The 27,769-nt window shown below is 39.9% G+C and overlaps 1 protein-coding gene across 2 annotated transcripts in view; it reads left to right on the top strand.

Annotated features, from left to right (window-relative positions):
- Positions 1-27,769, top strand: part of ANKRD28 (ankyrin repeat domain 28) — an 86,391-nt gene that overhangs the window by 39,583 nt on the left and 19,039 nt on the right. For both annotated transcript variants that reach the window (XM_083705594.1, XM_083705593.1), the window contains exons 3-12: positions 8,084-8,162; positions 11,594-11,664; positions 14,187-14,387; positions 15,149-15,236; positions 18,471-18,613; positions 19,801-20,013; positions 21,515-21,593; positions 23,516-23,630; positions 24,293-24,375; positions 27,603-27,666. In XM_083705594.1, the coding sequence (XP_083561720.1) occupies positions 8,084-8,162; positions 11,594-11,664; positions 14,187-14,387; positions 15,149-15,236; positions 18,471-18,613; positions 19,801-20,013; positions 21,515-21,593; positions 23,516-23,630; positions 24,293-24,375; positions 27,603-27,666 (1,136 nt within the window). The remainder of the gene's footprint in view (positions 1-8,083; positions 8,163-11,593; positions 11,665-14,186; positions 14,388-15,148; positions 15,237-18,470; positions 18,614-19,800; positions 20,014-21,514; positions 21,594-23,515; positions 23,631-24,292; positions 24,376-27,602; positions 27,667-27,769) is intronic.

The following is a 27,769-nucleotide window of genomic DNA, read 5'->3' as shown; positions in this document are numbered from 1 at the left end:
GGCCATCAACTTCCATTGCAAAGAGGCTTGAAAACAAATTTTCTGGGTAGGACTCATGAAAGCCAACCTGATTGCAAGTAACAGAACATCCCTTTGGAGAGTCAGTTGTGGGCAGCATCACCCGTTGTCAGCTGTTGGAAATGTGGATTGCTAGCTTGTGGACCTGGGTAGGAGGCAGGGTCCAGGGAGTATCTGTGATACTACTCAGAGTAGGAGACTGAGTGGAGGTGGAGGGTATTGCTGTGATTTCTCTTAGGTGAGAGATGGATAATGTCTGGGATTGACCAGGTGAGAGCTTGTTGGTTACAGCATTAAAGATCAGGAGATGGTTTGACCGGAAGGGTAATTTCCCAGGAACTTCATTTATGTATTGAATATTTTTGACTGCTGTAAGCACAGGTACTTTAATCATCTTTTTTAGTAAAAGGTAAAGGTACCCCTGCCCGTACGGGCCAGTCTTGCCAGACTCTGGGGTTGTGCGCCCATCTCACTCAAGAGGCCAGGGGCCAGCGCTGTCCGAAGACACTTCCGGGTCACGTGGCCAGTGTGACATCGCTGCTCTGGCGAGCCAGAGCTGCACACGGAAACGCCGTTTACCTTCCCGCCAGTAAGCGGTCCCTATTTATCTACTTGCACCCGAGGGTGCTTTCGAACTGCTAGGTTGGCAGGCGCTGAGACCGAGCAACGGGAGCGCACCCCGCCGCGGGGATTCGAACCGCCGACCTTTCGATCGGCAAGCCCTAGGCGCTGAGGCTTTTACCCACAGCGCCACCCGCGTCCCAATCATCTTTTTTACCTAGTTCTTATTGCAGTGTTTTCTTAGTTAATGCCATGCTGCTGCTGCTGCTGCTGCTGCTGACTACTGCTTGTAATTAGATATTTTATTGCTGCTAAAGTGGGGAGTATATTGGTGGGGTATCCATATGCCCAAAGTAGTCATGATTTCAGAGCTGGGAGAAATGAATGGTCCTGGGGTAAGAGTGATCATGAGCAATGGAAGTTATGGTGTGTGGTGAAGGGAATAGCTTCTGGCAGGACTCCCCTTTTCGGTTTTCCTTTAGCCCTTACCTTAGCTCCCTGGTTATTCTATCACTAAATGTGCATTACCAAGAATTAGGTGGAGGAGCTGGGTAGAGTAGATCTGACCCAGCTGTGCCCATCTAGGCAACAGCGTGGGGTCAGCTTACTTGAAGCTTTGCCTAATTTTATTTATTTAGCAAAAATTATATACTGTTTGCTTGTAATATAGAGAACCTCTAAGTGGTTCACAGAAAATAGAAAGTAAAACATTAAAATTATTGACTAAAAATGAGTTATAAAACATTCAAAAGATGACTAAAATCAACATGAGCTAAAACAGAAAAATACATGCAACTTCTACATGTCTAGATAGGCTTGCCTAAGCCAAAATGTTATAAGCAGGCTTGTGAAGGTGCCTGCCTGATGTCAGTGGGCAAGGAATTCCAGAGTATATGCTGCCAGACGAAAAGATTGATTTCTTACAAGTTTGGAATGAGTATTGTGTGGCATCTGTAACAGATTATGGGATTAGACAGGTAAACTGATCCCAAGCAGTTAAGGGTTTTATATATTTATAGTATCACCTTGAACCTGGCCCAGTAGCGAATAGACAACCACTGCATATCTCTGAGCAGAGGTGTTTCATGCAGGCAGCTTCTCACTCCTGTCAGCAACTGTGCTACAGCATTCTGCAATGACTGCAGCTTCCCAATCAAGTGCAAGGGAAGCCCTGCATAGAGTGCACTGAAGTAATTCAGTCTTGAAGTCACCAGTTTCTGAAGTGCTGTGTCAAGTTTTCCTGGCCCAAGATCAGCCATAGCTGTCATACTGGTCGCTGCTGATAAAAGTTACTTCTAGCTACTGAGGCTACATCCGGAAGCACTCCCAGACTGCTTACCTGGAGGAAGCACAAATGCTCTCCATAGCAGACAGTTGATCAATTTTTCAGACACAGGAGCCAGTTGCTCACTGTACCTTTGTTTTGCCAGGATTCAAGCTCAGCTTATTTTCCCTCATCCATTCCACCACTGCATGCAGGCACTGGTCCAGGGACCTCGTGACCTCTCCTGACTCAGATGTTATGTGGCATGTCAGCAGTGTACTGATATTAATGTGCCCCCAAACTCCTAATGATTGCTCCCAGTGGCTTCATGTAGATATTAAATAGCATTGGGGGTAGAATAGTGCACTGCAGCATCTCATAGTATAACCACCAGCGGTCTGGAAAGCACTCTCCTAGTGCTGTCCTCTGGACTTTGTCCTGTAGGTAGAATGGGAATCACTGTGACACAATGCCCTCCATTCTCATTCTCACAGAGTTAGTCCAAGAGGATACCATGGCCAATAGCATTGAAAGCTGGGGAGGGACTGAGAAGCAGGAGTAATGTCACACTCCCTGGGACCTATTCTATGTAATGGTCATCCACCAGGGTGACTAAGGCCAGGTCATTCCCATGGCCAGGCCTAAACATAGTTTGGAACAAGGTTAAATAATATGTGGCTTCCAAGAATGCTTGCGACTGCCCTACCACGACTCTCTCCACTACTTTCCCCAAGAAGGAGTATTTGCGAGCAGTTGATAGTTCTTTCAGTCCAAAGGGTACATGGCTGGTTTCTTTAGGCGTGGCCACGCCATCACATCTTTCAAGACAGCAGGTACCACAGTCACCTTGCCTCATATGTGTCTATCTGACCACTCTGATCTTCAGAACTTGTACTTTTACAAGTGCCACATGATGTTCATTGCACATTTGTGAGAAGTCTTTTAGTGTGGCAGCACCAGGGCTTTTGGAGCTCCCTGCTTGTTAACATTAGGCAGCAGCCTTTGCTACAATGTTTTAATCATCAACATAGTATTTAGTTACCTGTATTAGTTTAAAATGTTTTACTAATTTTGTTTGTTTTAAATATAATTGGTTTGCATATAGTTGTTTAAACCAGTTTTGTAGATTTTAGCTGGGTTTTTAATCTACAATTTTACTATGCACAACACTTTTTAAGCAGGTAGTTTATACATTTTTCTATGTAATAACCAATGTAGCACCACCACCAATAATTTATTACTTGTACCTGCCCATCTGACTACCGTATTTTTTTCGTGTATAAGACAATATTTTTTCCTTAGAAATAATAGGCAAAATTTTTGGGTTGTCTTATACACGGATAGCAGATGGGGGATGGGCGATTGGTGGCAGCAGCCAGCAGGAGATTGGCAGCGGTGATTGGGCATGTGATTGGTTGCTGCGGTAAGACCTGCTGATGATTGGCTGTGGATGTTGATTTACAGCAGCGGCAAGGAAGGCGTGTGTGTGGCAAGTGGGCAGGTGGGCTTTTGTCGGCAAGCGTGCAGACGATTGGTGGCCACGGTGTTATGTGCAATTTGCAGTGGCAGGCAGGCTATAGAGTGATTGGCAGCATTGACCCCCCCCAAAAAAAAGCTCAATAACTCTGGGCAATTCCCCCCCCCAAATTTTTTTTGTTGCAATCCCAAAAAATAGGGGTTGTCTTATACATGGAGGCGTGTTATACACGGAAAAATACGGTAATTTACCCTAGTCACTCTGGGCAGCTTTCAACAGAATATAACAGAACACAGCAAAACACAGTATAGCAGAACACAGCCGTCCCACCAGATGTCAAAGAGAAAAACAACTACCAGACTTTTAGAAGACATCTGAAGGCAGCCCTGTTTAGGGAAGCTTTTAATGTTTAATAGACTATTGTATTTTAATATTTTGTTGGAAGCCGCCCTGAGTGGCTTGGGAAACCCAGCCCAGATGGTTGGGGTATAAATAAATTATTATTATTATTATTATTATTATTATTATTATTATTAAACATCAGACATTAAAAGGCTCGTAGGCTGGTAGGTTACTGTGGTCCTTAAAGCTTCAATCTCCCTCACTAGGAGACTTCTGAGTGCCTTTTCCAACACCTTGGACCACTGTAGGTGCTGATACAGAACAGGTTCTGTATGTTTCTAAGAGATTTGTTGATGACACTAATATCAAGTGTGTAATCTACCCAAACCTTGGCAAGAACTATTTTTAGGTCCATCAGGATTTTACTTGATTTTAATGTGAACACTTTATTAGCAGTACAGCTTGAATAGCACTTATATTTTATTGTCTCAGAGTTTCAATGTGCTAAGTAGAAAGAACTGGAACTGAAAGTATAAAGGGACTATGCAACTGTTTTTCCAGCTACAAAAAAGTGCAGCGCCACTTTGCCAAATGAGATGCCAAGAGAACACACACACACACCTTCTGTTTGCTGTGATTCTAATATTTAAGGTCTTAATTAGGCACCTCTTTTGTAATGCATGAAAAGACAGCCCTTGTTCTCTGAATTTTGAGTGCAGGGGCCTGTTTTGGTTTATTTTATTTTATTGCTTAGTTGCATAACATGTTCAGTTTTGAGCTCAGTGTGTTCCAGAAGATTCAGACTTGTGGAAGCTAGCACTTCTAGCATATTGTTAAAGCATATTGAATTCAAACTGTAACAAAATAAATTAATAAATTTTGAAAACTTCCTATATTTGGGTGAAAGTTACTTGGACCTGTACAGTTTAGGTCTACAACAGTGAAGGGGAACCTATGACAAATGGGCTTAATTATGCCTGGTCTGGGTCCTAATTTGGCCCATAAAGCTTTTCCCCACAGGTCATGCCTACCTGTCATTATAATGTGATGTCAGGTGTAGGGCAGGTACAGACATGTCCACAAAGGAGCTTGGCGAGTGGGACTTGTTTGATTCATGTTGAAGCAGAGAGGGGGAAGCTCCAATTTAAGAAGCAAGTTTCATTGATTGGCACTGAGAGCACTCCTTCAAAGGTGCTTGCTCCATTCAGTCAAAGGGAGGCAGCACCTCTGATCAGCTGATGAGTGTTTGCAGTAACCCCCTTAGAACTTTGGCAGGTGTCTTTCCACATAGGTTAACTTGTGTTAAAAAAAATTAAAAATATCAGCATAAAAGTAATATTGTTGTAATCATTCAAGTCTAATGGTGCTTTCAAAATATAGCAAATATCTAGTTGCACCCAAACATGTGCCTTGGAGGTTGAGTTGATGCTTCTTTATTAAAGAATGTGGGTATTTGTATGGGGGAAGCAGTGGGGAAAGTGGATCTTCCTTATGCAACAATAGCGAATCTTGTTGCATCTTAAAGAGTGGCAGATTTGTTATTATTTGATGTACAACAAAATTCTGTTTTGTTTTTGCTGCAGTTGTGGAGAAAATAACTCGTGAGGTAGTAGTATTGAATGGAAAAAAGAAACCAGATGTTTTCTGTGCTAGTTGGTGGCCATTTATTACACATGTTAATAGGTCTGCAATGCAGAACACCTGTGTTGGCTTCATCAGTATAAACCCGGGTTTTCTGATTGGTTTCCCTTTATTAAAACTATGTTTGTGTGTGTCCTATCTCCTTTGGGTGACAGAGGCTATGATGATATGATATGTAAGAACCTTGTTGAAGGAATGACAAAAATAGATAGTAAACAAACATAAACGGAAGATCATACAACAGAATAGGAATAAGAATACTTGCCTGGCTTGCTGTGTTTGTGTCCAGTATTTTAAGAGTGATGAAGTGAAATATCTTTTAAAGTAGTGTTTTAAAACAATGTTGTTAAAAGATATTTATTCTGCTGTGAAACTCCTAGATCCACGATAAGATAGTAAAAGTTAGTGAGGATAGTACTGCATTTTGTCAGGCTGCAGCAGAAGGGCATTTGGGGAAACAGGGTCATCCCATCTGTTCTGTTGAGAGACTAGCAAGTCCTTTCTCCTTCATTTCATCTGGTTGCTAGACTTGTAGTGTAGACCTAGTGCCTGAGTGTAGCTTTCCCCCTGCTTCCCCCCCCTCCATATTTCTTTTATTTCATGTCTTTTGAAGAGTGTAAGCCTGAAGGCAGGGACTCTTATTAGTGATTTTTAAAAGCTGGGCTTGGAGCATTTTCACTGAAGAGCACATGGAAAATACTAATGCTAATAATAACATTTGTCTGGATTAGTAAACAATGACATTCTTAGAAGGAAACTAGGAATTTACAAAGCATCATTCAATATAGTGTCAAGGCCTCTAGCACGTAGCCTTGGATTTTCTGGTTTCTCATTTGCACTTTGTGAAGTAAATTGACTTATATTGGAAGATGCATGCATACAGAATTCAGGAAACAACACATGGAATTGTTGTGACGCTTTTCATTCATGTCTGCTTTCCATTTTCTGGTTTGTGAAAACTGAAACCATTTCCCCCAGTCCTCCACACTACAGTTTAGAACATCAGGAGAAAGCTTAACTTCCTTCTCTCTCACTTTTCCTGATTTCCTCACACCACAGTTTGTTCTAATATCCAAATCAGCAAAGTGGTTTAAGTAATATTACCGTAATTGGGAAGGAACATTCAAAGAACAGTTTGCATATTTGGAAGTAACAGCACATTACAGTTTGAGGCAGTGATGTGAGGTGTATCATTTTCTATTACTATATTCCTATATGGACTATTTTCCCGTTTTAGAAATATATTTTCAGAAAATTAATTAGGCTCAATCCTGTATCCACCTTCCTAAGATTAAGCGCAATTGAACTCAGTGAGGCTTACTTTGAGTAGACATATATAATGAATGGACAAAATACAAGTCAAATTCAGCAACTGGAATGCATACAATATTGGTGAAAACTAGACTAAATCCTAATTTTTTAATGATGTGACAATCCTTAGGGAGTACATATGCACCCACAGCTCTTCTAGCATGCTAAAATGAGTAAAATGAAGTATTAATAGTTCTTCATTTTTTTCCCTTAAAAGTTAAATAATGGTATGTTATTGAGTGGACATGACTTAATATATTTACAAGTATTCCAGTAAAAATAAATTTTGGCGCTTGTTTCAATATATAGCATTTGAATTGCACTAAGGCTGCTGTTCTACACCCTAACATGGGAGAAAGTTCCATTCAATTCAGTGGTGTTTACTTCTGAGTAGATATAGGGTTGTACTATAAGTGAAACTTTTTAAAAAAATTCAAACAAATATTTATTTTGCTCTTTAAATTAATTTGCTTGTAACTGGTAGCATTGCTCCATCCTCTCATGAAGGGTTTTCCAATTCTATTGGTAAGCATTAACTGGAAATCCATACTGATGGATTATAAAAGGGAGATTGGAGTATTTTGCTTGGCTGCTAATCTACATTGTGTTCTTGATTATGGAATGGACATTTATACTCATCACCTAAGATGTTTAACACTGCTATGGTGTTAACTGTGTTTCTTAAAAATATAAAATACAGTACTTGAAAAAGAGCTTTACACCAGTGATTACCAACCTTTATGGAACACTGGTCACGTTGAATTTTGAGTGAGTGCTGCTGATGCTACCCACAAAATACTTGCCATGAGGGGTGGGATAACACAAAACAGCTGCCATGGGGAATATCATATAACAAGATTAGATAGCCACTCCCAACAACTTTATGATTACAATGGGAAGTCAGCTAGGACCTCCGGCTCAGGATCATGGAGATTACACCATTATACAATATTGATTTCACATGCACACTTTGATGCCGTTGCTATCTAATAGCAATAGGGAACATTTCTCAGTATCACGAAAATATACAAGGTGGCTGCAACACACACACACATTTTAAAGAAATTGGTTAGAAGATACCTGCACATTTTGGCCCATAACTACATTTCTAGGAGGGTTAAATCCTTTTTTAAAATGAAAACTCAATCTAGGACACCTGCCCATGGGACCAATTAAAGCCTTTGTGGACACCAGGGACTCGGCTACATTGGTAAAGAAAAAATGCTTTACAGTATATGTGTTGTTTATGCATTCTAACACTGTAACACTCCACGCTGTGGAGTTCTATTTTTGCTTACCCAATTTTTCATACAAAGTTTGCAATGTGTTTAACTGAAACGCTTCTTTGATGTGCGTAGATCCAGCCCAGGTTGCTGACTGCTGCTTTACACCATTATTTTTAATTAATTTGTAGGGAATGCTTCTACCACTTGTTATTATTTATTAAATCTTTCCTCCTCTTACAACAGGATAATGAAAAGCGGACCCCTTTACATGCTGCTGCCTATCTGGGAGATGCAGAAATTATTGAGCTACTTATTTTATCTGGTATGGTGCTTTTCTTGGTTATGGACAAGATGTGTGACTGGAATAATAATTTTACAAGTTCTGCCAATGTAATAGGAGATATGAACAATCCGTTTATTGAATTTAACCTTTCAGGTGTTTAACGTACACACAAAACTAAAGTTTTGGTCATCCATTTTTGTTTTGTTGCGAATAACAGTAGAATTATCACCAAACTTAAAACCATGGAGAGACCTGGTCTGAACAAAGACATTGGATTCTTATCTCATTATACATGACAAAGCCACTTTTCACCTTCTCACCCCTTGCTTTTTCCTGTAAGACCTATTGCAGTCGTTAAGAGTCGTCAACAGGCTCATCACAGCTATCTGCCAATCACCCATTCCCACCACCCTTCTGAGTAATACCCCTCCCCACCTTCTCACTATATAGAAGGGTCTGGAAACTTCTGTTTCAGTGTATCTGAAGAAGTGTGCATGCACACGAAAGCTCATACCAAGAACTAACTCAGTTGGTCTTTAAGGTGCTACTGGAAGGAATTTTTTTTGTTTTGACTATGGCAGACCAACACGGCTACCTATCTGTAAGTAGAATTATTAAAAGTATTGCATAGCTAGCCAACTATTTAAATACTGCTTCTATATTAAAAAAAAATAGTGTAGCTACAAAGTTTCCAGTTTTGTTTTATTTAAAGCATTCCTTTTGTAGCTAATTTTACATATGAACTAAATAGAAGATATACTATTATGGAAAACAGATTGCTTCTCTGTTGCTAATATGTTTTTAGGAAGGCTAGGCCATGCCTATTTGTGAACATTTGTTGAAATTGAAATTTGAAATTACATGAACGTCAGTCATGGAGGCAGCTTTCAGTATTTTCTATTATTGCATAAATGAAAGCTTGCTAAACATCAGTTCAGTTGAAGGGAACTGAGGTAATGCTGGCACAATTGAGCAGTATGTGCCAGGGAAGTTTACACCTGTCTTCGATGTTTCACTGATAAGTAAGATGTTTAGGAGAGGGGTTATAGCTCAGTGGTAGAGCACATGTGTTGAATGTAGATGTCAGGTTGACTATCTAGAGTTTTAAGTTAAAGGAATCAGATAGCTGCTAGGCAACACCTCTCCAACTGAGACCTGGAAGAGTTCTTGCCAGTCAGAATAGAAAGTACTGGGCTAGATTGACAAATAATCTGATATGGCAGCTTCCTGTTTTCCTTTTTAAAAAAGTGTTTCCCCTTTTTTCTGTTCCACTTCATCTGCTGCAAATCATTATTATATTCAAGTTTGAGTAGTATGATAATGTGGAAAAGGATGGTGCCTTTCTTGGAACAAATACCCAAGGAAACAGTTTTGCTCCTTTTTTCTTCTCAGGCCACCTCTAGTATATTTGCTTTAACAGACATGCCATTTCATCTCTAAATGTTAGCGTAAGATTAATGCATGCATCTGTTCTAGTGTTATGCAGGCAGTCCATTAACTAGTTCCCAGAGGTTTTTCTGATAATGTAATTCATACTCTGGGACACTGAGTACTATTTTCATTTTAATGTTGTAAATGCTGAAATTAGTATGTGTATATTTCTGTTAAAGATTAGACTTGATGGGAATTGACATTGATGCTGCTACTAGTCTCTCCTTCATAGGCATAGAAGGTGTTAATGTGGGAGAAGGTGAAGCCAAACAACTTACTATTCTTCCTCTAAAATTCCTGTCGTCTAGTTTGCTTACAGTGTAATGCTATGCATGTTTACTTAGAGGCAAGTCCTATTGTGTTCAGTTGGGCTTATTTCCAGATACAGTGGTGCCCCGCAAGACGAACGCCTCGCAAAACGAAAAACTTGCAAGACGAAAGAGTTTTCCGTTTTTGAGTCGTTCCGCAAGACGAATTTCCCTATGGGCTTGCTTCGCAAGAAGGAAGCCCATAGGGAAATCTCCGGGGACCTCTCTTAAATGCTGGCGGTGGGGAGCAAAGCCTTTCGCCCCCCCTCCGGCCTTCAGAAGAGGTCCAGGAAGGCCGGCGGGGGCCGAAAGGCTTTGCTCCCCACCGCCAGCATTTTAAAAGCGGTCCGGGATAGCAGGGAATTGCGCTGCGCTTTCCCGCTATCCCGGACCGCTTTTAAAATGCTGGCCGTCGGGAGCAAAGACTTTCGCCCCCCGCCGGCCTTCAGAAGAGGTCCAGGTTTCGCTGCCGCCCGCCAGCATTTTTAAATCGCCCTGGGACAGCGGAGGCTTCGCTGCCGCCCGCCAGCATTTTAAAATCGCCCTGGGACAGCGGAGAAGTCTCCGCTGTCCCGGGGGCTTTTAAAATGCTGGCGGTCGGTAGCAAAGCCCTCCTGTCCCCAGAGCTTGCGGGGCGGGAGGTGGGGAGAAGGGGTTTTCTTCCCACCGCCAGCCTTCAGAACAGCCTTCTGAAGGCTGGCGGTGGGAAAAAAAGCCCTTGTCCCCCCCCCAGCCTTCAAAGAGGCCGGGGGACAGACTGTCCCCGGACCTGGTCTGAAGGCGGTTTCCATAGGAACGCATTGATTGATTTTCAATGCATTCCTATGGGAAACCGTGCTTCGCAAGACGAAAAACTCGCAAGAAGAAAAAACTTGCGGAATGAATTAATTTCGTCTTGCGAGGCACCACTGTATACATACAGTGGTACCTCGCAAGACAAAATTAATTCGTTCTGCGAGTTTTTTCGTCTTGCGAATTTTTCGTCTTGCGAAGCACGGATTCCCATAGGAATGCATTGAACACTCTTGTTCACGAAAACGTGTGCCATAAAAAATATGTTAAATGTGCTACAAAGTTCTTTCTTCTTTGTGCTGCAAACAACTGATACAGCTATTGCTCTGGAAGCTTTTCTTAACGGTTTTAAGAAAAAGGAAACAAACTTGCAAGACGTTTTCGTCTTGCGAGTTTTTCGTCTTACGAGGCATTCGTCTTGCGAGGTACCACTGTACATAGAATTGCATCTTTAATCTTTGATTTTTGTTTGATAGTATTGCTTTGGGACTACAAGTGCTGCATTCCTGAGTATTTAATGAACAGGCATGAAATACTGTCAATTAGCTGGGTATATACTGTATGTTGTTTTAATATAGAGCTAATCCTCAATCATCAAAGAAAAACAACTGGATTAAAGGGAATAATTTTCCCATCTAGTCAGGGAAACTGAATAAGTAGGGATAACAAGCATACTGGCTTATTTACTGCTTTATGTTACTACTTTCAGTACTGAACAATTCAGGAAACTGGCTGATGGACAAATTAAAATTCTGGTCGTTGTCAGGGAGAAACATAAAAACTGCAATATGCAAAAACATTTTATTTACACTCAATCTGTATTTACTCTGCAGGAATATTTTAATGTTATGTTTCTTAATCTTTAATGGTCATTTAGATATTTGAATTTGTATCAAATAATATTCCTTTTTTGTATTCTCCCCCCCCCCCCATTTGCAGGAGCTAGAGTTAATGCCAAAGACAGCAAATGGTTGACTCCTTTACACAGAGCTGTTGCATCATGTAGTGAGGTATGGGTTTGCTTTAAAACTCTTCAGTACCTTTTATTGCAAAAGAATCCTGCAGACAGTGACACTGTCAGTACTAGACTTTGAGGCAGAAATATAAGGATCCATAAACTCTGCCACCCCAGCACCACTTTTTGTTCTCTTTTTCTCCTGCAGGTTTTAAAAAGCACTTTTATAGGGCAGCTTAATGCAAAGCACTATTCAGCTCTAGTTGCCTGTTGTCTTCATTTTCATTGCTTCCCAGACCCATGTGAGGACTGGAGGAATTCAGTGGAAATAGAGTTGCTGGTTGCTGTGGTTGTAGCAACCAGGTAGTGCTTTGCTTCCCAACATACCCAGATGCTCCTGTTGCTCTTTGCCACCCAAACTTTTACACAATTTTTGCAAGCCGTTATTTGATCAAGTTCAGTTGAAAACTGTTTGTTCTGTTCTGAAATGGGGAAGAATTCAGAACTGAAATGAAACAAGCTTGAGGCTCTTCAGTGTTGCCGATGCTTCTCAGCTTTCCCTCTAACTCTGGTGCTTGCCATGAGCTCCTTGTTCCCTCCTCAAGCCATCTTGTCTGCCCATCAGTGCACATGTACCTTTACATTTGGCTGTTGTCTTTGTTTCCTCTCCCATCCTACTTGCTATGTCACCAGCTGAAGGCAGCATATCGGTGCTCAGAGCTAGCCTCCCAGAGGATTAATAGCATAGTTGGTGGCAGGAGAGAAGCTGCTTGTAGTCAAAATCTGCTGGAACAGGAACATGGATTCTTCTCAGAGTTTGGCCGAGGGAACAATCCACATGCACATCATGTCTTTATTCCGGAGCTTTTTTCTTGCTTAAAGGTGGAAAGAGAGGTTGCAGGGAACCTACAAAGGCTCCCTGAGGACCTGTGACAAACATTCATAAAATGACTATGATTCTTACGGACATAAGAATCCACTGTTGGTAATTTCAGTGGATTTTTTTTTTTTTTTTTGCCAAGCTTTTCCAGCTAGATGAAAAAAACTTTTCAAAAGGCCTCTGTACTAGATGTTTGTATGCATTTTTATTAAACCCATATGTAGTTGGTTTTTTGAATTGTTTTTATTGTATGACTGTAAATCGCCTTGGGGATTCATAAATTAATAAAATAATATTGTGCCAATTTTTGCACTAAAGGTTTTTGCTCTGTACCTTTGTGCTGGGACATCATTGCAGTCAAATGCCTCTTAAACTGTTTTTGCTAAGGTCACACAAAAGGACATAATGCAAAATACATACATAATGCCTTCTGTTTTGATTTTTTAAAAAAATATTATTTATTATGCATGCATTATTTCTAAGAGGAAAAGTTCTGAAGCTAAAACATTCCTGGGAAACTCATGGTCCGAACTGGATGTGTTTCCTCTGAATATCAGATAAAGTTTGATCAGTTTAGGCTCTACTTGGTGTTATGTTGGTTTCAGATGACCCAGGTTTCATTGTATGAAATAATAAGAGGAGTGTGTCTAGGTACAATGAGCCCTTCCTTCCACCCTGTGTAACCAAAATTCACAGTGCAATCCTTTACATATCCACTCAGTAAATCCCACTGATTTACCTGCAGTTGGGCAGATATAGTATTCCAACCTCAGTCCCACACAGGTACTGCCTTGATGATCAGTGAACCAGCCAAGGTTCCCATAGGGAAATGTACATGGTTGCAGATGCTCATTTTATATTTTATTATTTTTATTATAAACACATACTATCAGGGGTTCCAAGCTGGCTATTATTTTTGTGTTTTATGGTTTTAGCTGCCTTGACCATTTAAAAATTTATGTGGAAAGAAATTACATTTTGTAATTTATAAATGAAAAAGCGCAGTATATATAGATTTTAGAAAAGGAGAAAGTAGAGGTCAGTATAGCCAGAAAATAAAACACATTTATAAACATTAATAATCGTTGCTTTCTCATTAGTTTGTAAAAGGGACTCAAAAAAAGTTATACTTTGAGGGGGGGCACACAAAAGAGGGGATGAGGAGAGAACTCAATTTCACTTGACTTCATACCCAAACATATTATTATATTGCCCACTCTCATTAAACAACCTTGCAACTTAAATAACACAGGACCCCACAACCTTCTAAATCCCTCAATCAATGGGACTAATTATCAATGCTAGTTTTATGAATACTAGAAAGAATTTTCCTCCCTGTCCAAAAGGACAACTCCTCCTTCCCTGCTGGTGCTGGCAAGGAAGTGGAGACACATAAAGGGGGAAGCTGTAATACGCAGTCACCTGTTGCTTGCTGAAAGGCATTCATTAAACCTTTTATAAGCCTTTGAATAGATATTTGATCACATGCTTTTGGACACTTGGTTGCAGAGTATATAAGAATTTTAAATGCCAGTTTTGATTTTTGTCCATAGGAAGAATATTTGGGTAATTGAAGTGGGAGGCAGGTTATTGGGGTGGGGGTGGGGAGTTAAGATAAGCTTCAAAGGAAACAGAATTCGGAGGTTACTTTGCTAATCTTTTTTATTTATTGGAAGTGTGTGTTTTATTATTTATAGGATGCTGTGCAGGTGTTGTTGAAGCATTCAGCAGATGTCAATGCCCGTGACAAAAATTGGCAAACACCCCTACACATAGCAGCTGCAAATAAAGCTGTCAAGTGTGCAGAAGCCTTGGTGCCACTTCTCAGCAATGTAAATGTGTCAGACCGTGCTGGTAGAACAGCATTACATCATGCAGCCTTCAGTGGACATGTTGAGGTACAGATGACTTCTTATATTTGACTCCCCCAAGCCAGCTGTCCCTCCACAAACAGGGGTCTGTTTACCTAATCCCAGGGCTACATGCAAAGAAAACTGCAACATGCTTACTTTAGCCTTGCAGAAATACTGTTCTTTTGTTTATAGTATGGAAAGAAATATTTCCTTTAATTTAAAATGATATGTTTATCCTGCCTTTCTTGCATTGTAGAACTCAGGGTAGTAAATGTGGTTATCATGTAGTCAACATCCAAACCTATTTAGCTACAGCAAGGTTCCAGTGTCATGTGCCTTCATGACTTTATTTCTATTTGAAACTGTTTAATGCAGATTAAGGGAAGACATACATTATAGTTACAAACCAATTAAAGCCTTTTAGTCTCCATCATATGTACTGTAGCAAAATGTTCATTGGTCAGTTATTAATGTGATACATAACCCTCAGAATCAAGTTTTTGATGACACACCTAATTCTCCTGCTTTTTCAGGGTTGCAAAAACTACTTCAACAGTGACTTTTAATACAGTTTTTGAAAAGTTGTTCTAGTGAAAATCCAAATAGCTAACTAAACTGATTGAAGCTTATTTATTTTGGTTATTTTAATCCTGCAGTGATCACATAGCTTATCAGTAACTTTCTCCCTCAATGTAGATGCATTTTAGTTTTAAGTGCTGTGCAGGCATTAACTTTATTCAACTTTGATTATGCTTTAAATTAATATAAATATGTATATTAAGAAATATAACTTATCTTCATTTTAGATGGTCAGTTTATTATTGTCTAGAGGTGCCAATATCAATGCCTTTGACAAGAAAGACAGACGAGCAATTCACTGGGCAGCTTATATGGGTATGTAAAAGCACTTCGTTCTCCCTTACTTGACTTCCGGCAGGAATTTATTCCTGGCTGATTTCTTTGTTTCAGGGTTTTGTTCTTAAAACAGGCTTCTGCATGCTGTTTCCTTCCTGGTTCAGGAATCTCATAGGCAGTTTGAATGCACATATGAACACAGAGCATCCAGTGCAATCCTTGTTTGGTGTGGATAAGAGACTGATCTTTCCACCAGCCTTGTCTCAATTTTGCATCACTATGTCTGGTTTAAGGTTATGGTGGTCTTTTCTCCTGGATGAATCCCATCTAATATTAGAAATACATCTAGCATGTTCATTGTGGATCTTTCACATGTATAAGATCACCTTATGGTACTAAAAAGAAATTATTTTCTCTGAAAGAGACAAGCATTATTGAATTGGTTGGGGCTCTCCACCAACTAAAGAACAATTATTTTTAATCAATTGTGATTGATCAAAGTATTCATTAAACATGTCTATGTTACTCTGGTCCATGGGGTCCATGCTCTGGTCCATGGGGTCACAAAGAGTCAGACACAACTAAACGACTAAACAACAACAAATGTTACTAAATAGCATAGGGACATTTCTGAGATATTGAAGAAAGTATGAGATGAAGTATAGAATGAAAATCAGAGCTGTGGAGTGGCTTTTGATCTAGTCAAGGTGTCTGCTAATATAAGGGTGGTGATTTTCACTGACTCCACTTTCTGCTCCAGCCCCCTGTGACCCCACACTCTGTTCCAAAGAGTTGGGCAGCCCTCCAGAACACCATAGAAGGTGGTGCAGAGTGCAACAAATTCTGCCTTTATGACCATACATACATGCACATGAACCCAGAACGTTCACAGGACAGATCTTTACCAGAGATGGTTTCATGCTACAGATCAAATTGCATTTGCTACAAATACCTTACTTACTTCAGGGAATTTATAATTACTGTCCTTTCAGAGGAGCTAGCGGTAAGAATAGAATGGTTTAAAAGTAAATGAATAGCTTTGTGGTTTGAAGTGCCTTCACAGAAACATACAGGCAAAGTAAACAGGGATTATACTACATAACCACTCACGCTATGTTAGTAGAGCTGACTACTTTTAGGCAGAACAACACAGTTGCCTCAGGCAACTCGGGTGTTGTCTGGACTATGTTTAGTTACTGTTGTAGAGATAGGGAAGAAGAAAGCCGAAGAGAGGTGTCAACAAAACTTGATGGGCCTTGGGTACAATGCACTTTGATTTAATGGGGGTGGGTAGCATACGCTGCTTCACCGCAGGCAGTAAAATTAGTTGGGCTGTCCTTGTCCCAAACCATGAGACCTTCTTACCCACCACAATCCTTGAAAAATTAGGGAGCTTCAGAAAGTTAAGTTGCTTACATTATCCCCAGCTCTGATTTACATCTCCAATGTATCATATGTGGTGGGGGGTATAAGGTAGTCAAACAATTCTGGATTATGGTACATGAAGAGCTCAAAAAGATACTCAGGAGTTTAATCTCTAAAAAAACAGAGGCATTTCTGCTGATCTTAGTAACGAGCGATATCCCAAAGGATAAAAGGAATGTATTCCTTTACACAGCAGCTGCGGCCAGAATTCTAGTGGCAAAAAATTGGAAAACAGACAAAATACCAGAATTACTAGAATGGAGAGCCAAAATTTACGAATTTGCGGAAATGGCAAGGTTAACAGCATCAGTTAGAGGTTGTCCTAATCAAAAAATTAATAAAGAATGGGAATGCAGAAAGGTTTACATGAAAAGAGTTGGTTTTGAAGACTAAAAATTAATATGCAATAGCTTAAAGGGCGCAAGGAGATATGATAATATAATAATAAAGATGGAACAATAAATATAAACAGCGAGTAACGCAATAAACAAAAATAATGTATGTAAAGATCGCACACGGGTGGAGGGAAGTAATGGGTCTCGGGGAGGGGGGGAGATGAGGGCATTAACTGAAAAAATGTTAAAGATATAGATTGGATTTAAGAGATAGAAAATAAGGAATTAAAATAAGGAGACAAATATTAAGGAATACTAAAGTAAAGAAATATGAGAAGAGATTAGTACAAATGAAAACATGATCCTCAAGGTTTTGCTATATATGGTTTTATTTTGTTGTAAAGATTGTATATTAAATTAATAATAATAATAATTAATAATAGAAAGAAAGTTAAGTTGCTTTAGCCCCTCCTTAAGTTGTTCCTCTTTAAATTTTTATTTGGCTTCCATTGAACTCTCTTAGCCTAGTGCCTCTCTGCACAGGAGTTTTGACTAGTCCATTTCTGAGAAGAAACTCAAGATGGGGTGGGGGAAGGAGAGATAAAAAGAACAAGGAAGGGATCTAGCAAAAAATCAGAAAGAAGTGAACTTACCACATTGGTATGATGTCTGGAGAATAGCAGCATGGAGCAGACTTCTAGGGAGATATGAAAAAGCTGAACCATCTCTGGGTGCAATGTGGATCCAGTTATAGGAATAATTTATCAGTGAACATCAATATTCACAAAGGCCTAGGCTGAACAGTGAGCCCACAGCAAAAGACACGGGTAAGTTTTCCTGGGGCAGCCTGAGTTGTATTAGATCAACACAGGACTTAAAATGGCAAAGGTATCTGCAACATTAATATGTTGCTTTTAGTGGTGTGGTCTTACCCCTTCTGAAGGCAGCCACACTTGGACCTCTCACAAAATGCAGACAGGGTGTCTCGTTAAAGCAAATCAAGGCAGTGTATACTAAGTGGATGACATCCAAGTCACAAGGGATGGCTAACAATCAAAAGTGGTGTTGCTTGCATTAAGTGTGGCAATTGCAACCTTCTAATTGTGGCTGGTGTGTGCAGGGATCAGTGCTCGTTGCACCAGTGGTCCTTCCTTTGGTTTACCACAGTGAAGCCCTTATTGTTCTGATTAAATCCAAACCGCACCATCGGTCTCTTTCTGTTGAACCAGGCTACTTGGGAGCAAGGGAGCTGCAAAAAGGAGAATAAGAAAAAAATGCCGCCGCCCCCTTCACTTACAGCTGATGGGTCTGGTAGATCAAAAGGACTGGATTTCACTTTTAAAATTTAATGAATAAGACCCACAACTCACTGTTAAAAAGAAGGGCAATCTTGAATGTGTTCATCTATTATCAGTCGTCATAACACCACAATAATCTCAAACATGTGACCTTAACTCTGCCCCAGTTAAAAGCTTGCAGTATAATAAATGATATAATTATTCATTTTTTTCAGGTCATATTGATGTAGTAAAACTGCTAGTAGCCAATGGTGCTGAAGTTACGTGTAAAGATAAAAAATCATACACACCACTACATGCTGCAGCTTCCAGTGGAATGATTAGTGTAGTCAAGTATCTTCTGGATCTTGGAGTTGATGTAAGAGATGACTCTAAATTGTTTCTCGTTATTTTGTACATTGTTAAGACATGAATACAGTTTTTGTGGAATTGTATGTAGTATGTACTGGTATAATATCTAGTCTGTTCTAAAAGGATGTTTCTGGAATAGCTAGTGTTCTTTATACAGTGGTACCTCGGGTTACATACGCTTCAGGTTACAGACTCTGCTAACCCAGAAATAGTACCTCGGGTTAAGAACTTTGCTTCAGGATGAGAACAGAAATTAGGCTGAGGCAGCAGCAGGAGGCCCCATTAGCTAAAGTAGTGCTTCAGGTTAAGAACGGACCTCTGGAACGAATTACAGTGGTACCTCGGGTTACATACGCTTCAGGTTACAGACTCTGTTAACCCAGAAATAGTGAGTGCTTCAGGTTAAGAACTTTGCTTCAGGATGAGAACAGAAATTGTGCTCCGGCGGCACGGCAGCAGCGGGAGGCTCCATTAGCTAAAGTGGTGCTTCAGGTTAAGAACAGTTTCAGGTTAAGAACGGACCTCTGGAATGAATTAAGTACTTAACCCGAGGTACCACTGTAAGTACTTAACCCGAGGTACCACTGTACAATTATTTTTTTTAATTACAGGCCTTGCCTTCTTGTAGACCATCTTAGTATAAAACAGGCAGGCTATGAAAGAGAAATAACACAGCAGGGAAGTGATTAGGAAGATGACAAAATAATCTTAATTTCTGCATTGTTGCACCCTTGTATGCATCCATATATTTATAGTTTTACAACATGCCTAGGATAATCAGAACTCTGGAAGAGTACTTTACAGATTTACTGATTGTATTATATTTTATGATGGAAGAAAGGGTAATCACGTGTCAATTAGAGCTAAACTCTTGTAACTAATAATTGAAAATCTGAAGGTTTATAATGAGTCATATACCATTGTTCATGTAGCCTAGTATGGTCTGCTTCAGTTAGCTGCAGCCTTGCTCTGTCCTGCAAATCTGAGGTCCTTGTGACTATTCGTATGTAAAGTACATTTTCTGGTACTGGACTGTGGTCCACCTTGATTCAGATTCAATGAATAATTGTCATTTTTATTGAACAAGTATATTGTTCATAACATTTGCTGAATATAAATTATCATTGTGATGGACTTAAAGTAGCCTAAGGACTTAACATTTGAAAAACTCCCCCATAATATTTCCCCCTACAGATGAACGAACCAAATGCATATGGAAATACACCTCTTCATGTCGCTTGCTTCAATGGACAAGATGTTGTAGTAAATGAACTGATAGACTCTGGTGCTAATGTAAATCAAATGAATGAGAAGGGATTTACACCTTTACACTTCGCTGCTGCGTCGACCCATGGAGCATTGTGTTTAGAACTTCTGGTTTGTAATGGCGCAGATGTGAATATGAAGGTAAAATGATCTGAAAGGTGAATTTTAAATGCTGTAACAATATTTATGAACATTTTCTTGGCATTATCAATATGCACGTCGTCCTAAAACGCAATATAATATAATATGCACACTGTTAATATTCAACAAACGCATGGCTCAATGCATTTCACTGTGTGAGTAAGTGGGAGAGCTTGTAGGATTATGGTTCATTGGTTTCCAGGATACTTTCTAAAACCTACGTTTTGCCCAAGGGGCTCTGAGGAATCCCCCTACTTGATCAAGTTGTCCACAGAATCACCCATGTAATTGTGGTTCACTCAATGAAACCAAAGTAGATATGGTTTGTACTAGATCCAAAATGTTTGAGAACCACTCATACAGGTCACACAAAAGGGACTAAGAAGAAAGTTTAATAATTCAGAGAGCTTCCAACTGACTATTGGAAAATTATGAAAAATAATGTTAGACAAAGCTGAACATTTTTTAAAATGTGCATCTGTGCATATTGCTCAGATAAAGAAAACTCCCCCACACATATAACGCAAATTAATTCATTGAAATGGCCTGTGTTTTACTTTGTAATGATGATCAATAGATACATAGAAACGTAAGCCAAAACTAAAGAGTGCTGGCAATATATTTTACCATTCTTTGTTCCACAATTGTCTCCCAATCCCCATTCTCTTGAGATGGGGAAGAGAAAAACACATTACTCTCTGAATATTGAAATGGGATGAATGCCAGTTTGTTTGCTTGCTTATTTACTTACATGTTTAACTTTGCTTATGTGCTGTCTTTCTGCCAATTCTCTCAAAGCGGTTTACCATTTGAAATGCTAATATATGCAGTATTTTAAATAATCAGAATTTTTATCTTTGTATTTTATTATCACATTGTCTATATTAAATGTATGAAAACGTTTCTTTTTCTGACCGTTCTGTTCATGTTTGCATAGCTAATCATGGCTGCAGATTATAAATGCTTTGTCGCAGTTCAGCAAAAAATCGGAATTACCTCATGCATTAAGGTTGACCTACTTCTAAGATGTGATTGTAGGGGAATGGTTGCATATAAAATATACAGTATCCTCCAGAATGGAATAGTTCCGTTGAGCATTGCTTCCGATTTGCAATGAATTGCTGGTGGGTTTCTGGTCAATACCAAAGTGTCAGGTGACACAGGCGAAATATTTGTGTGTAACAGATTTGGGTGTCTTAGGTGTACATGAAAAGCTTGCTTTAAGTATTCTGGCATCCTTGCTAGGTGATAAAGATTGTCTGCTGTCATTGTTGTATAAACAGCAAGTGCCCTGAACATATAGTTCGGAGTGGGCCTCACTGTGTTGTTGTGTGCAGTTATAATGCAAATATTTACAAAACTATAATGTTGAAAAGCCTTTAGCACAATGTTACAATAGTGCAGGAAAGGAATATAAATGAAGCAAAAATAAAACACTGAAGTTGTCTATCTAATGTTGTCAATTGACTTGGTAGCCATGGGTTGACTTCTTTTTCCCCAGAGTAAAGATGGAAAAACACCATTGCATATGACAGCAATCCATGGAAGATTTTCAAGATCACAAACAATCATCCAGAATGGTAAAAGAAAAGAAAACATATTAAAATATTAATGTTTCTGTCACTGTCATGCGATGCATATGGTTTGACAAATGTAAATAAATCAGTTAATTTACTAGCTTTAACCTTTTCATCTGTCTGCCTTGTATGCTGAAATATGAATCTCAGAAAATTGAAGTTTGTGTTTCGGGAATCTTCAAGTTACTAAATCAATAGCAAACTCTTTCCTTTATTTAAAAACTTGTAATTCCAGCATGCTCCATCACCTTTATAAGTCTAGATTCTTTTACAGGCTTATAACACTAATCCTGCATTTTAAAACACTAATGTTAAAGTCAGGTATATAAGGTCATTAATTTAGTGCTACAGCACTTAAAAACTGATGGAGAATTCTCTCTGGTGAGGCAACCACTTGTTTTTTCCAGGTTTGCCAGTGCCTGGGTCAAGCAAATAAATCTGCTCTGAGGGCCCTGCCCTCACTCATCTTTTAGTTGTCTTTATCATACTATTAACCTGTGTTTTACGTTTTATACTGACAGCTTTGCTTTTAGAGTAAATTTCTCTAGAACTCTGAAATTAGCCCACACAGCCCTGGGATCAAACAAAGTACCACAAAAAATAGACATTTCCATTTTCCTTTAAAAACACACACAAAAAAACATAGTGCTGCTTTTCTCATGGCAACTATATAGATAACCCTTGGGGTCCCTTCCTATTCCGCAAGCCTATGATTCAGATTTCTCCTATAGTAAGATCTGTGACCTACAGGTCTTCTGATACTTGCTTTGAAGGATATCATGGAGTCTCAGTATCAGCATTAGTAGGAAGGAAAGGGGAGTTACTTGGTTATTGAGGGGGTATTGTTTTTATTTTGATTGTGTATTTCATGTTTTTATGTTATGATTTTATCCTGTGAACTGCCTTGAGACCTGCGGTTGGTGCTGTGGTCTAAACCACTGAGCCTCTTGGGCTTTCCGATCGGAAGGTCGGTGGTCCGAATCCACACAGCGGGTGAACACCCGTTACTCTGTCCCAGCTTCTGCCAACCTAGCAGTTCAAAAGCATACCAGTGTGAGTAGGTAAATAGGTAGCATTGCTGTAGAAGGTAAACAGCATTTCCGTGCGCTCTGGCGCTTGTCACGGTCCTCCGTACACCAGTAGCAGTTCAGTCATCCTGGACACATGACCCAGAAAGCTGTCTGTGGACAAACACCAGCTCCCTCAGCCTGAAAAACAAGATGAGCACCATAGCCCATAGTCACCTTTGACTGGACTTAACCATTATAGTATGGTATACAAATTTAACACCACCACCAACACATACCAGTGGCGTAGCGTGGGGGGTGCAGGGGGGGGTCAGCCACACCGGGCACAACATCTGGGGGGGGGCGCTCGCACTCGCAGCTCTCTGCCCCAACCTGGCTCACTCTCTCTCTCTCACTGCAGTGCTGGCTGTGCGAATCCGATCCGAGCCGCCGGGTCGCTGCCCACTGTGGAGGGGGTGGGTGCCAGGCGTGCGGTGCGGTACGGAGAGAGAGCGAGGGACTATCTGGGGGAGGGACAGTGCAGCGGCCGCCCAGCGCAGCGCTGAGCGCAGGAGAGAACCAGACCAGACCAGACCAGGCAGCAGCAAGAAGAAGCTGGCAGCAGCGGCAGGTTAGGGGTTAGGGGGCGCAAATTACTTGCCTTGCCCCAGGTGCTGACAACCCACGCTACGCCACTGACACATACTTCTTGTGCTTCCACTTTCTGCCTGTTCTTAACATGGCAAGTGGCCTTTAGTTACATTTCAGGTTCTTCAGACACCTTGAACTCAATTTGACATTTTGAAATTTTCTGAGTTTTATGATAATCTAAAATTTGAATTTATTTGTTTAACGACCTGTATGCTGCTGAGCACACATGCATATATGGTTACACTTTATTTTATATTTACTTTTTAGGAGCTGAAATAGATTGTGAAGATAAGAATGGAAATACACCTTTGCACATAGCAGCCAGATATGGCCATGAACTGCTCATCAACACATTAATTACAAGTGGTGCTGACACTGCAAAGTAAGAAACACTTATAATACATCAAAATGAAATATATATCAATTTAAAAAGGTCATATTGGGGTAGGGTGGTGTGTGTGTGTGTGTGTGTGTGTGAGAGAGAGAGAGAGAGAGAGAGAGAGAGAGAGAAGTTAATTCTAATGATATGTCTTAGTGTAGTAGTATTGTCCCTTTTTAGAACATGCGCTAGAGATACAATTTATCCCATATAATGTATATAGTTGAAAACCGGTCAAATTGCCTCTGTAAAACCGCACTCAATATTATACAAATAAATAATACAGAATTTGAGCAATATTACACTGTTTACAGAACAGCAAACATCTGTGGAGAAGAGTTTGCATAAAGGTCTTAATAAAGTTTCTGTAATTTATTCAGACTTTTTAAAATGGTGCATGTTGCTTTGTGTATGCTGCTTAAAGTAAGACAGCCTCTGTATTTCTAATGTAAAAATAGATAAGGCTCAATTTTTTATTTGGCTCTCGTTCTGAATGAATGCTCTGCATTTAGACTGAACTGTTTCATTTAAATGTATTAGTTACTTTCTTTAATTATTTTAACAAGGGCAATTAAATGCTACCTTATATACAAGGAGTTTGGCATGACATCTTGGGTTACTTCTATTGTAATGAGACTGTGATGTCTGATTATGGTGTATCTTAGGCGGGGTATACATGGAATGTTTCCTCTCCATTTGGCAGCATTAAGTGGATTCTCAGACTGTTGCAGAAAGCTGCTGTCTTCAGGTAGGCACTTCAAAATAATTTTAAGCCCTTTTCCTGTTAACCTTTGGTTGTTTGACATTTTAATTGACAATATAAGGGTTCAACGGGTGGATTCATAGTAGCAAGGTTTTGGTTCAAGTTCTCACTCAGCCATGAAGTTCATTTTTGTATGCTGATGCACCAAAAAGTACTGTACTACATCTGCAATTAATTGTAGAGAATCTCATTAATACTTTTCAGGCTATAACAAATTCCAGCTCTTGAATTTTTCAGATGCTTCATAGATGAGTTTAAATGTAAAAGGTGTGAACACTCACTGTTTACTCATAAAATGTCCAGCGGTAGAAATCTGCTTTGTTTTAGTTAGGAGACAGAATGCAGTATGCAATCTTTTTCAGTCTTGTCCTTTTTCAGTCTTGTCCTGCACCCTCTGGCTCATGAGGAGAACCCCACCCCCTCCAAGCCTTTGTTTCCTTTGGGGTGAAACCAGTTTGAATTTAGGAACTTTAATTTTCAATGATAAATAGCTATATGTTGTTTAGATTTGTAGATTAGAATAGTTGCATGTTCCCCTGACCCTGAAATGCCTACATTATATGTATGTTGTTAGTTTTGAGTCTGCTATAGCTATGAAACAGTTGCAGTTCTATACAGTTGTCCATATCACTCATTTTGAAATCCAATATCTTGGGGAAATATGGTAGGTCTTAATAAAAAGAAAACAGAGCAAATGTTGTGTAGTCCTGTGAATACATACTGAGTAGTTTTATTGTGAGGTAATGTACTCCATCTTTCTAAAGCCTTCAGTCAGATACATATTTTTACTGGTTAGACAGAACCTGTGAGATATTTTTGGTCATTGATGTTGGTGCAGCCTCTGTTTTTAGTAGAAAATTATAACTGTTGGTAGAATGAGTGTACAGTATTACTCTTCCAAGTCTCTTCACACTCCCTGATAGGCATAACAGAGTTATTGTTTTGGAGTTGGAAGCTACAATTTTTATTATATAACTAGAGCCGTCAGCAGATCAAGGACTATTCTTGGTGATGGTATTTTTAAAAATTAACTTTCTGAGGGGTACGCATGTAATAAAAGTTCAGTAAATATATATTTTTGCTGATAACATGAATGCTTCTATTTTAACAAACAAAAGCAATAGTTACACGCTAAAAGGAAAACCCATCTTCAGTGTTTTTTTTCTGTTTTAATACTCTTTTGAACCACTACGCGTATAAACTCTGAAGCGTGGGATATAAACTCTTAACTAACTAAGGAAGATAAAACTAAGGAATAGTGGCTATTCCATATCTTGATAACACACACTGTAGTGAAAAGTGATTTAAAATAGACTGTGCCTATAGTTAGATGATTTTCCAAACCATGGTTTGGAGGATTGTGAGCAATCTCTGACCTCATGCAGTTCCTCTACTCTACATGTCTTGTGTGGGGGGGGTTTAATTCAGTAGTTGAAATCCAGCATTAATCACACTCAGAGTAGGCCCACTGAAATCAATTGACTTAAGTTTCTTGGTTTTGCAGCCCTGATAGGGAGTTCCACCTTAAACAGGTGCCAACTAATTTTAGCTGGTCTTGTTGGCCAACTAAAAAATTTTTTGTTGCTACGTCTCCCCTCCCCACGAGAGTTTTTTACCTATCGTCTTGTACTAAACCTCTGAAATGCAGTGCAAGGTCAGAAGAAAACTTGCTCATCCTCATATGCAGCGTGATGCATAATTCAGTGAAAATCAAGTGACTGCCTTTATTACAGTTTCATAGTTCAGGGTCTGTTCAGTGGGTAACAGTAAGATATTCTGGTCTGTGGATTGTCCTAGTTAGAAAGCAACATCTGCTGACTCTAGTCTTAAGTTCCTTGCATATCGGTCTGGAAGCTGCTGGAGGGTTATACCCTCTAGAATGATGGAACTCTCACTTTGCCTTTCTTTCTTTAATGGAGAAGTTATTCCAGAAACATAGGTGCCCTTCTGGCATGTACTGGAATCAAAATTCCCAATAAATATTTTCCCTTCATCTTTAGTGTGCAAAATTCAATATCCCCCACATTATATTATGGTGTAGACATTTGGCTGGTTTTGAATATTTGATATTATTTTACTCTGAACCTCTCTTGGTGATGGACAACCACTATATGGTTCAGAAGCTTGATTTTCTCTCTCCCCCCCCCTTTTTTTTTACACATCCAGTCTTTCTATTTTAGACATCTTGTGCTGGAAATGTGATAATTCCCAGATATCTTGCTTTCCGTGTAAAGCAGTACTTGCAGCAGAAGGAATCTGAAGGCATAACTGTTTTCAGTGGGCCAGATTTACTGTTATGCAAATGAGTTTTGAGCTCCTCATTCCCCACATACCTCTTCTGGTGCAGCTATAAGGAAGATTTGCTTCTGATTTTAAACTAACCACAGCACCCTGCTGCATCCAAACTCAGGGAAAATGTGTTTAATTTAAACTGTGGTTTATGAGCAAGTCAGGATTATAAACCACGGCTTGAGCCTAGCTTTTTTGGATAATTAGGGAGCTGCACGTTAGTTTAAAAGCAAAAAGATGATATATTGCAGCTGTGCCAGAGGATAGCAAGAAATGTGTTACCCTCAAGCTTTTGTGCATAATGCTAAGACATTGTTTAACGCTATGTCTGAGAAGGCTCAACAGCAATGCTACAAAAGTGGGGATAAAGCTAGCTTTTTCATACATTAGCAGAACATCTTTGGGGGATTAATTTATTGTGTAGAAGTAACAATTCATGCTATAGGGACGCGGGTGGCGCTGTGGGTAAAACCTCAGCGCCTAGGACTTGCCAATCACATGGTCGGCGGTTTGAATCCCCGCGGTGGGGTGCGCTCCCGTCGTTCGGTCCCAGCGCCTGCCAACCTAGCAGTTCGAAAGCACCTCCGGGTGCAAGTAGATAAATAGGGACCGCTTACCAGTGGGAAGGTAAACGGCGTTCCGTGTGCTGTGCTGGCTCGCCAGATGCAGCTTGTCACGCTGGCCACGTGACCCGGAAGTGTCTGCGGACAGCGCTGGCTCCTGGCCTATAGAGTGAGATGAGCGCACAACCCTAGAGTCTGGCAAGACTGGCCCGAATGGGCAGGGGTACCTTTACCTTTACCTTTAACAATTCATGCTACAGTTACTATATAAGGAAGTTTGCTTCATAGCATACTCTGCCAAACTGGACAGAGAGATGCATTTTATAGGTGATTTCACAGAATAATGCCTTTCTTTTGTAGGCTTTGACATAGATACTCCAGATGATTTTGGCAGGACCTGTCTTCATGCTGCTGCAGCTGGAGGGTATGTACAGTTTTAGCAACTTCTTAAAATTTAGGATTTTCAGCAGCAGCAGAAAAGTTAGTCTGTCAGATGATCTGTACTACCTGTGTAATACTTGGAAAAT

The sequence above is a fragment of the Podarcis gaigeae genome (assembly GCF_964106915.1).
Source record: "Podarcis gaigeae genome assembly, chromosome: 12".
Classification (NCBI taxonomy): Eukaryota; Metazoa; Chordata; class Lepidosauria; order Squamata; family Lacertidae; genus Podarcis; species Podarcis gaigeae.
This window is presented reverse-complemented; position numbering and strand designations above follow the sequence as displayed.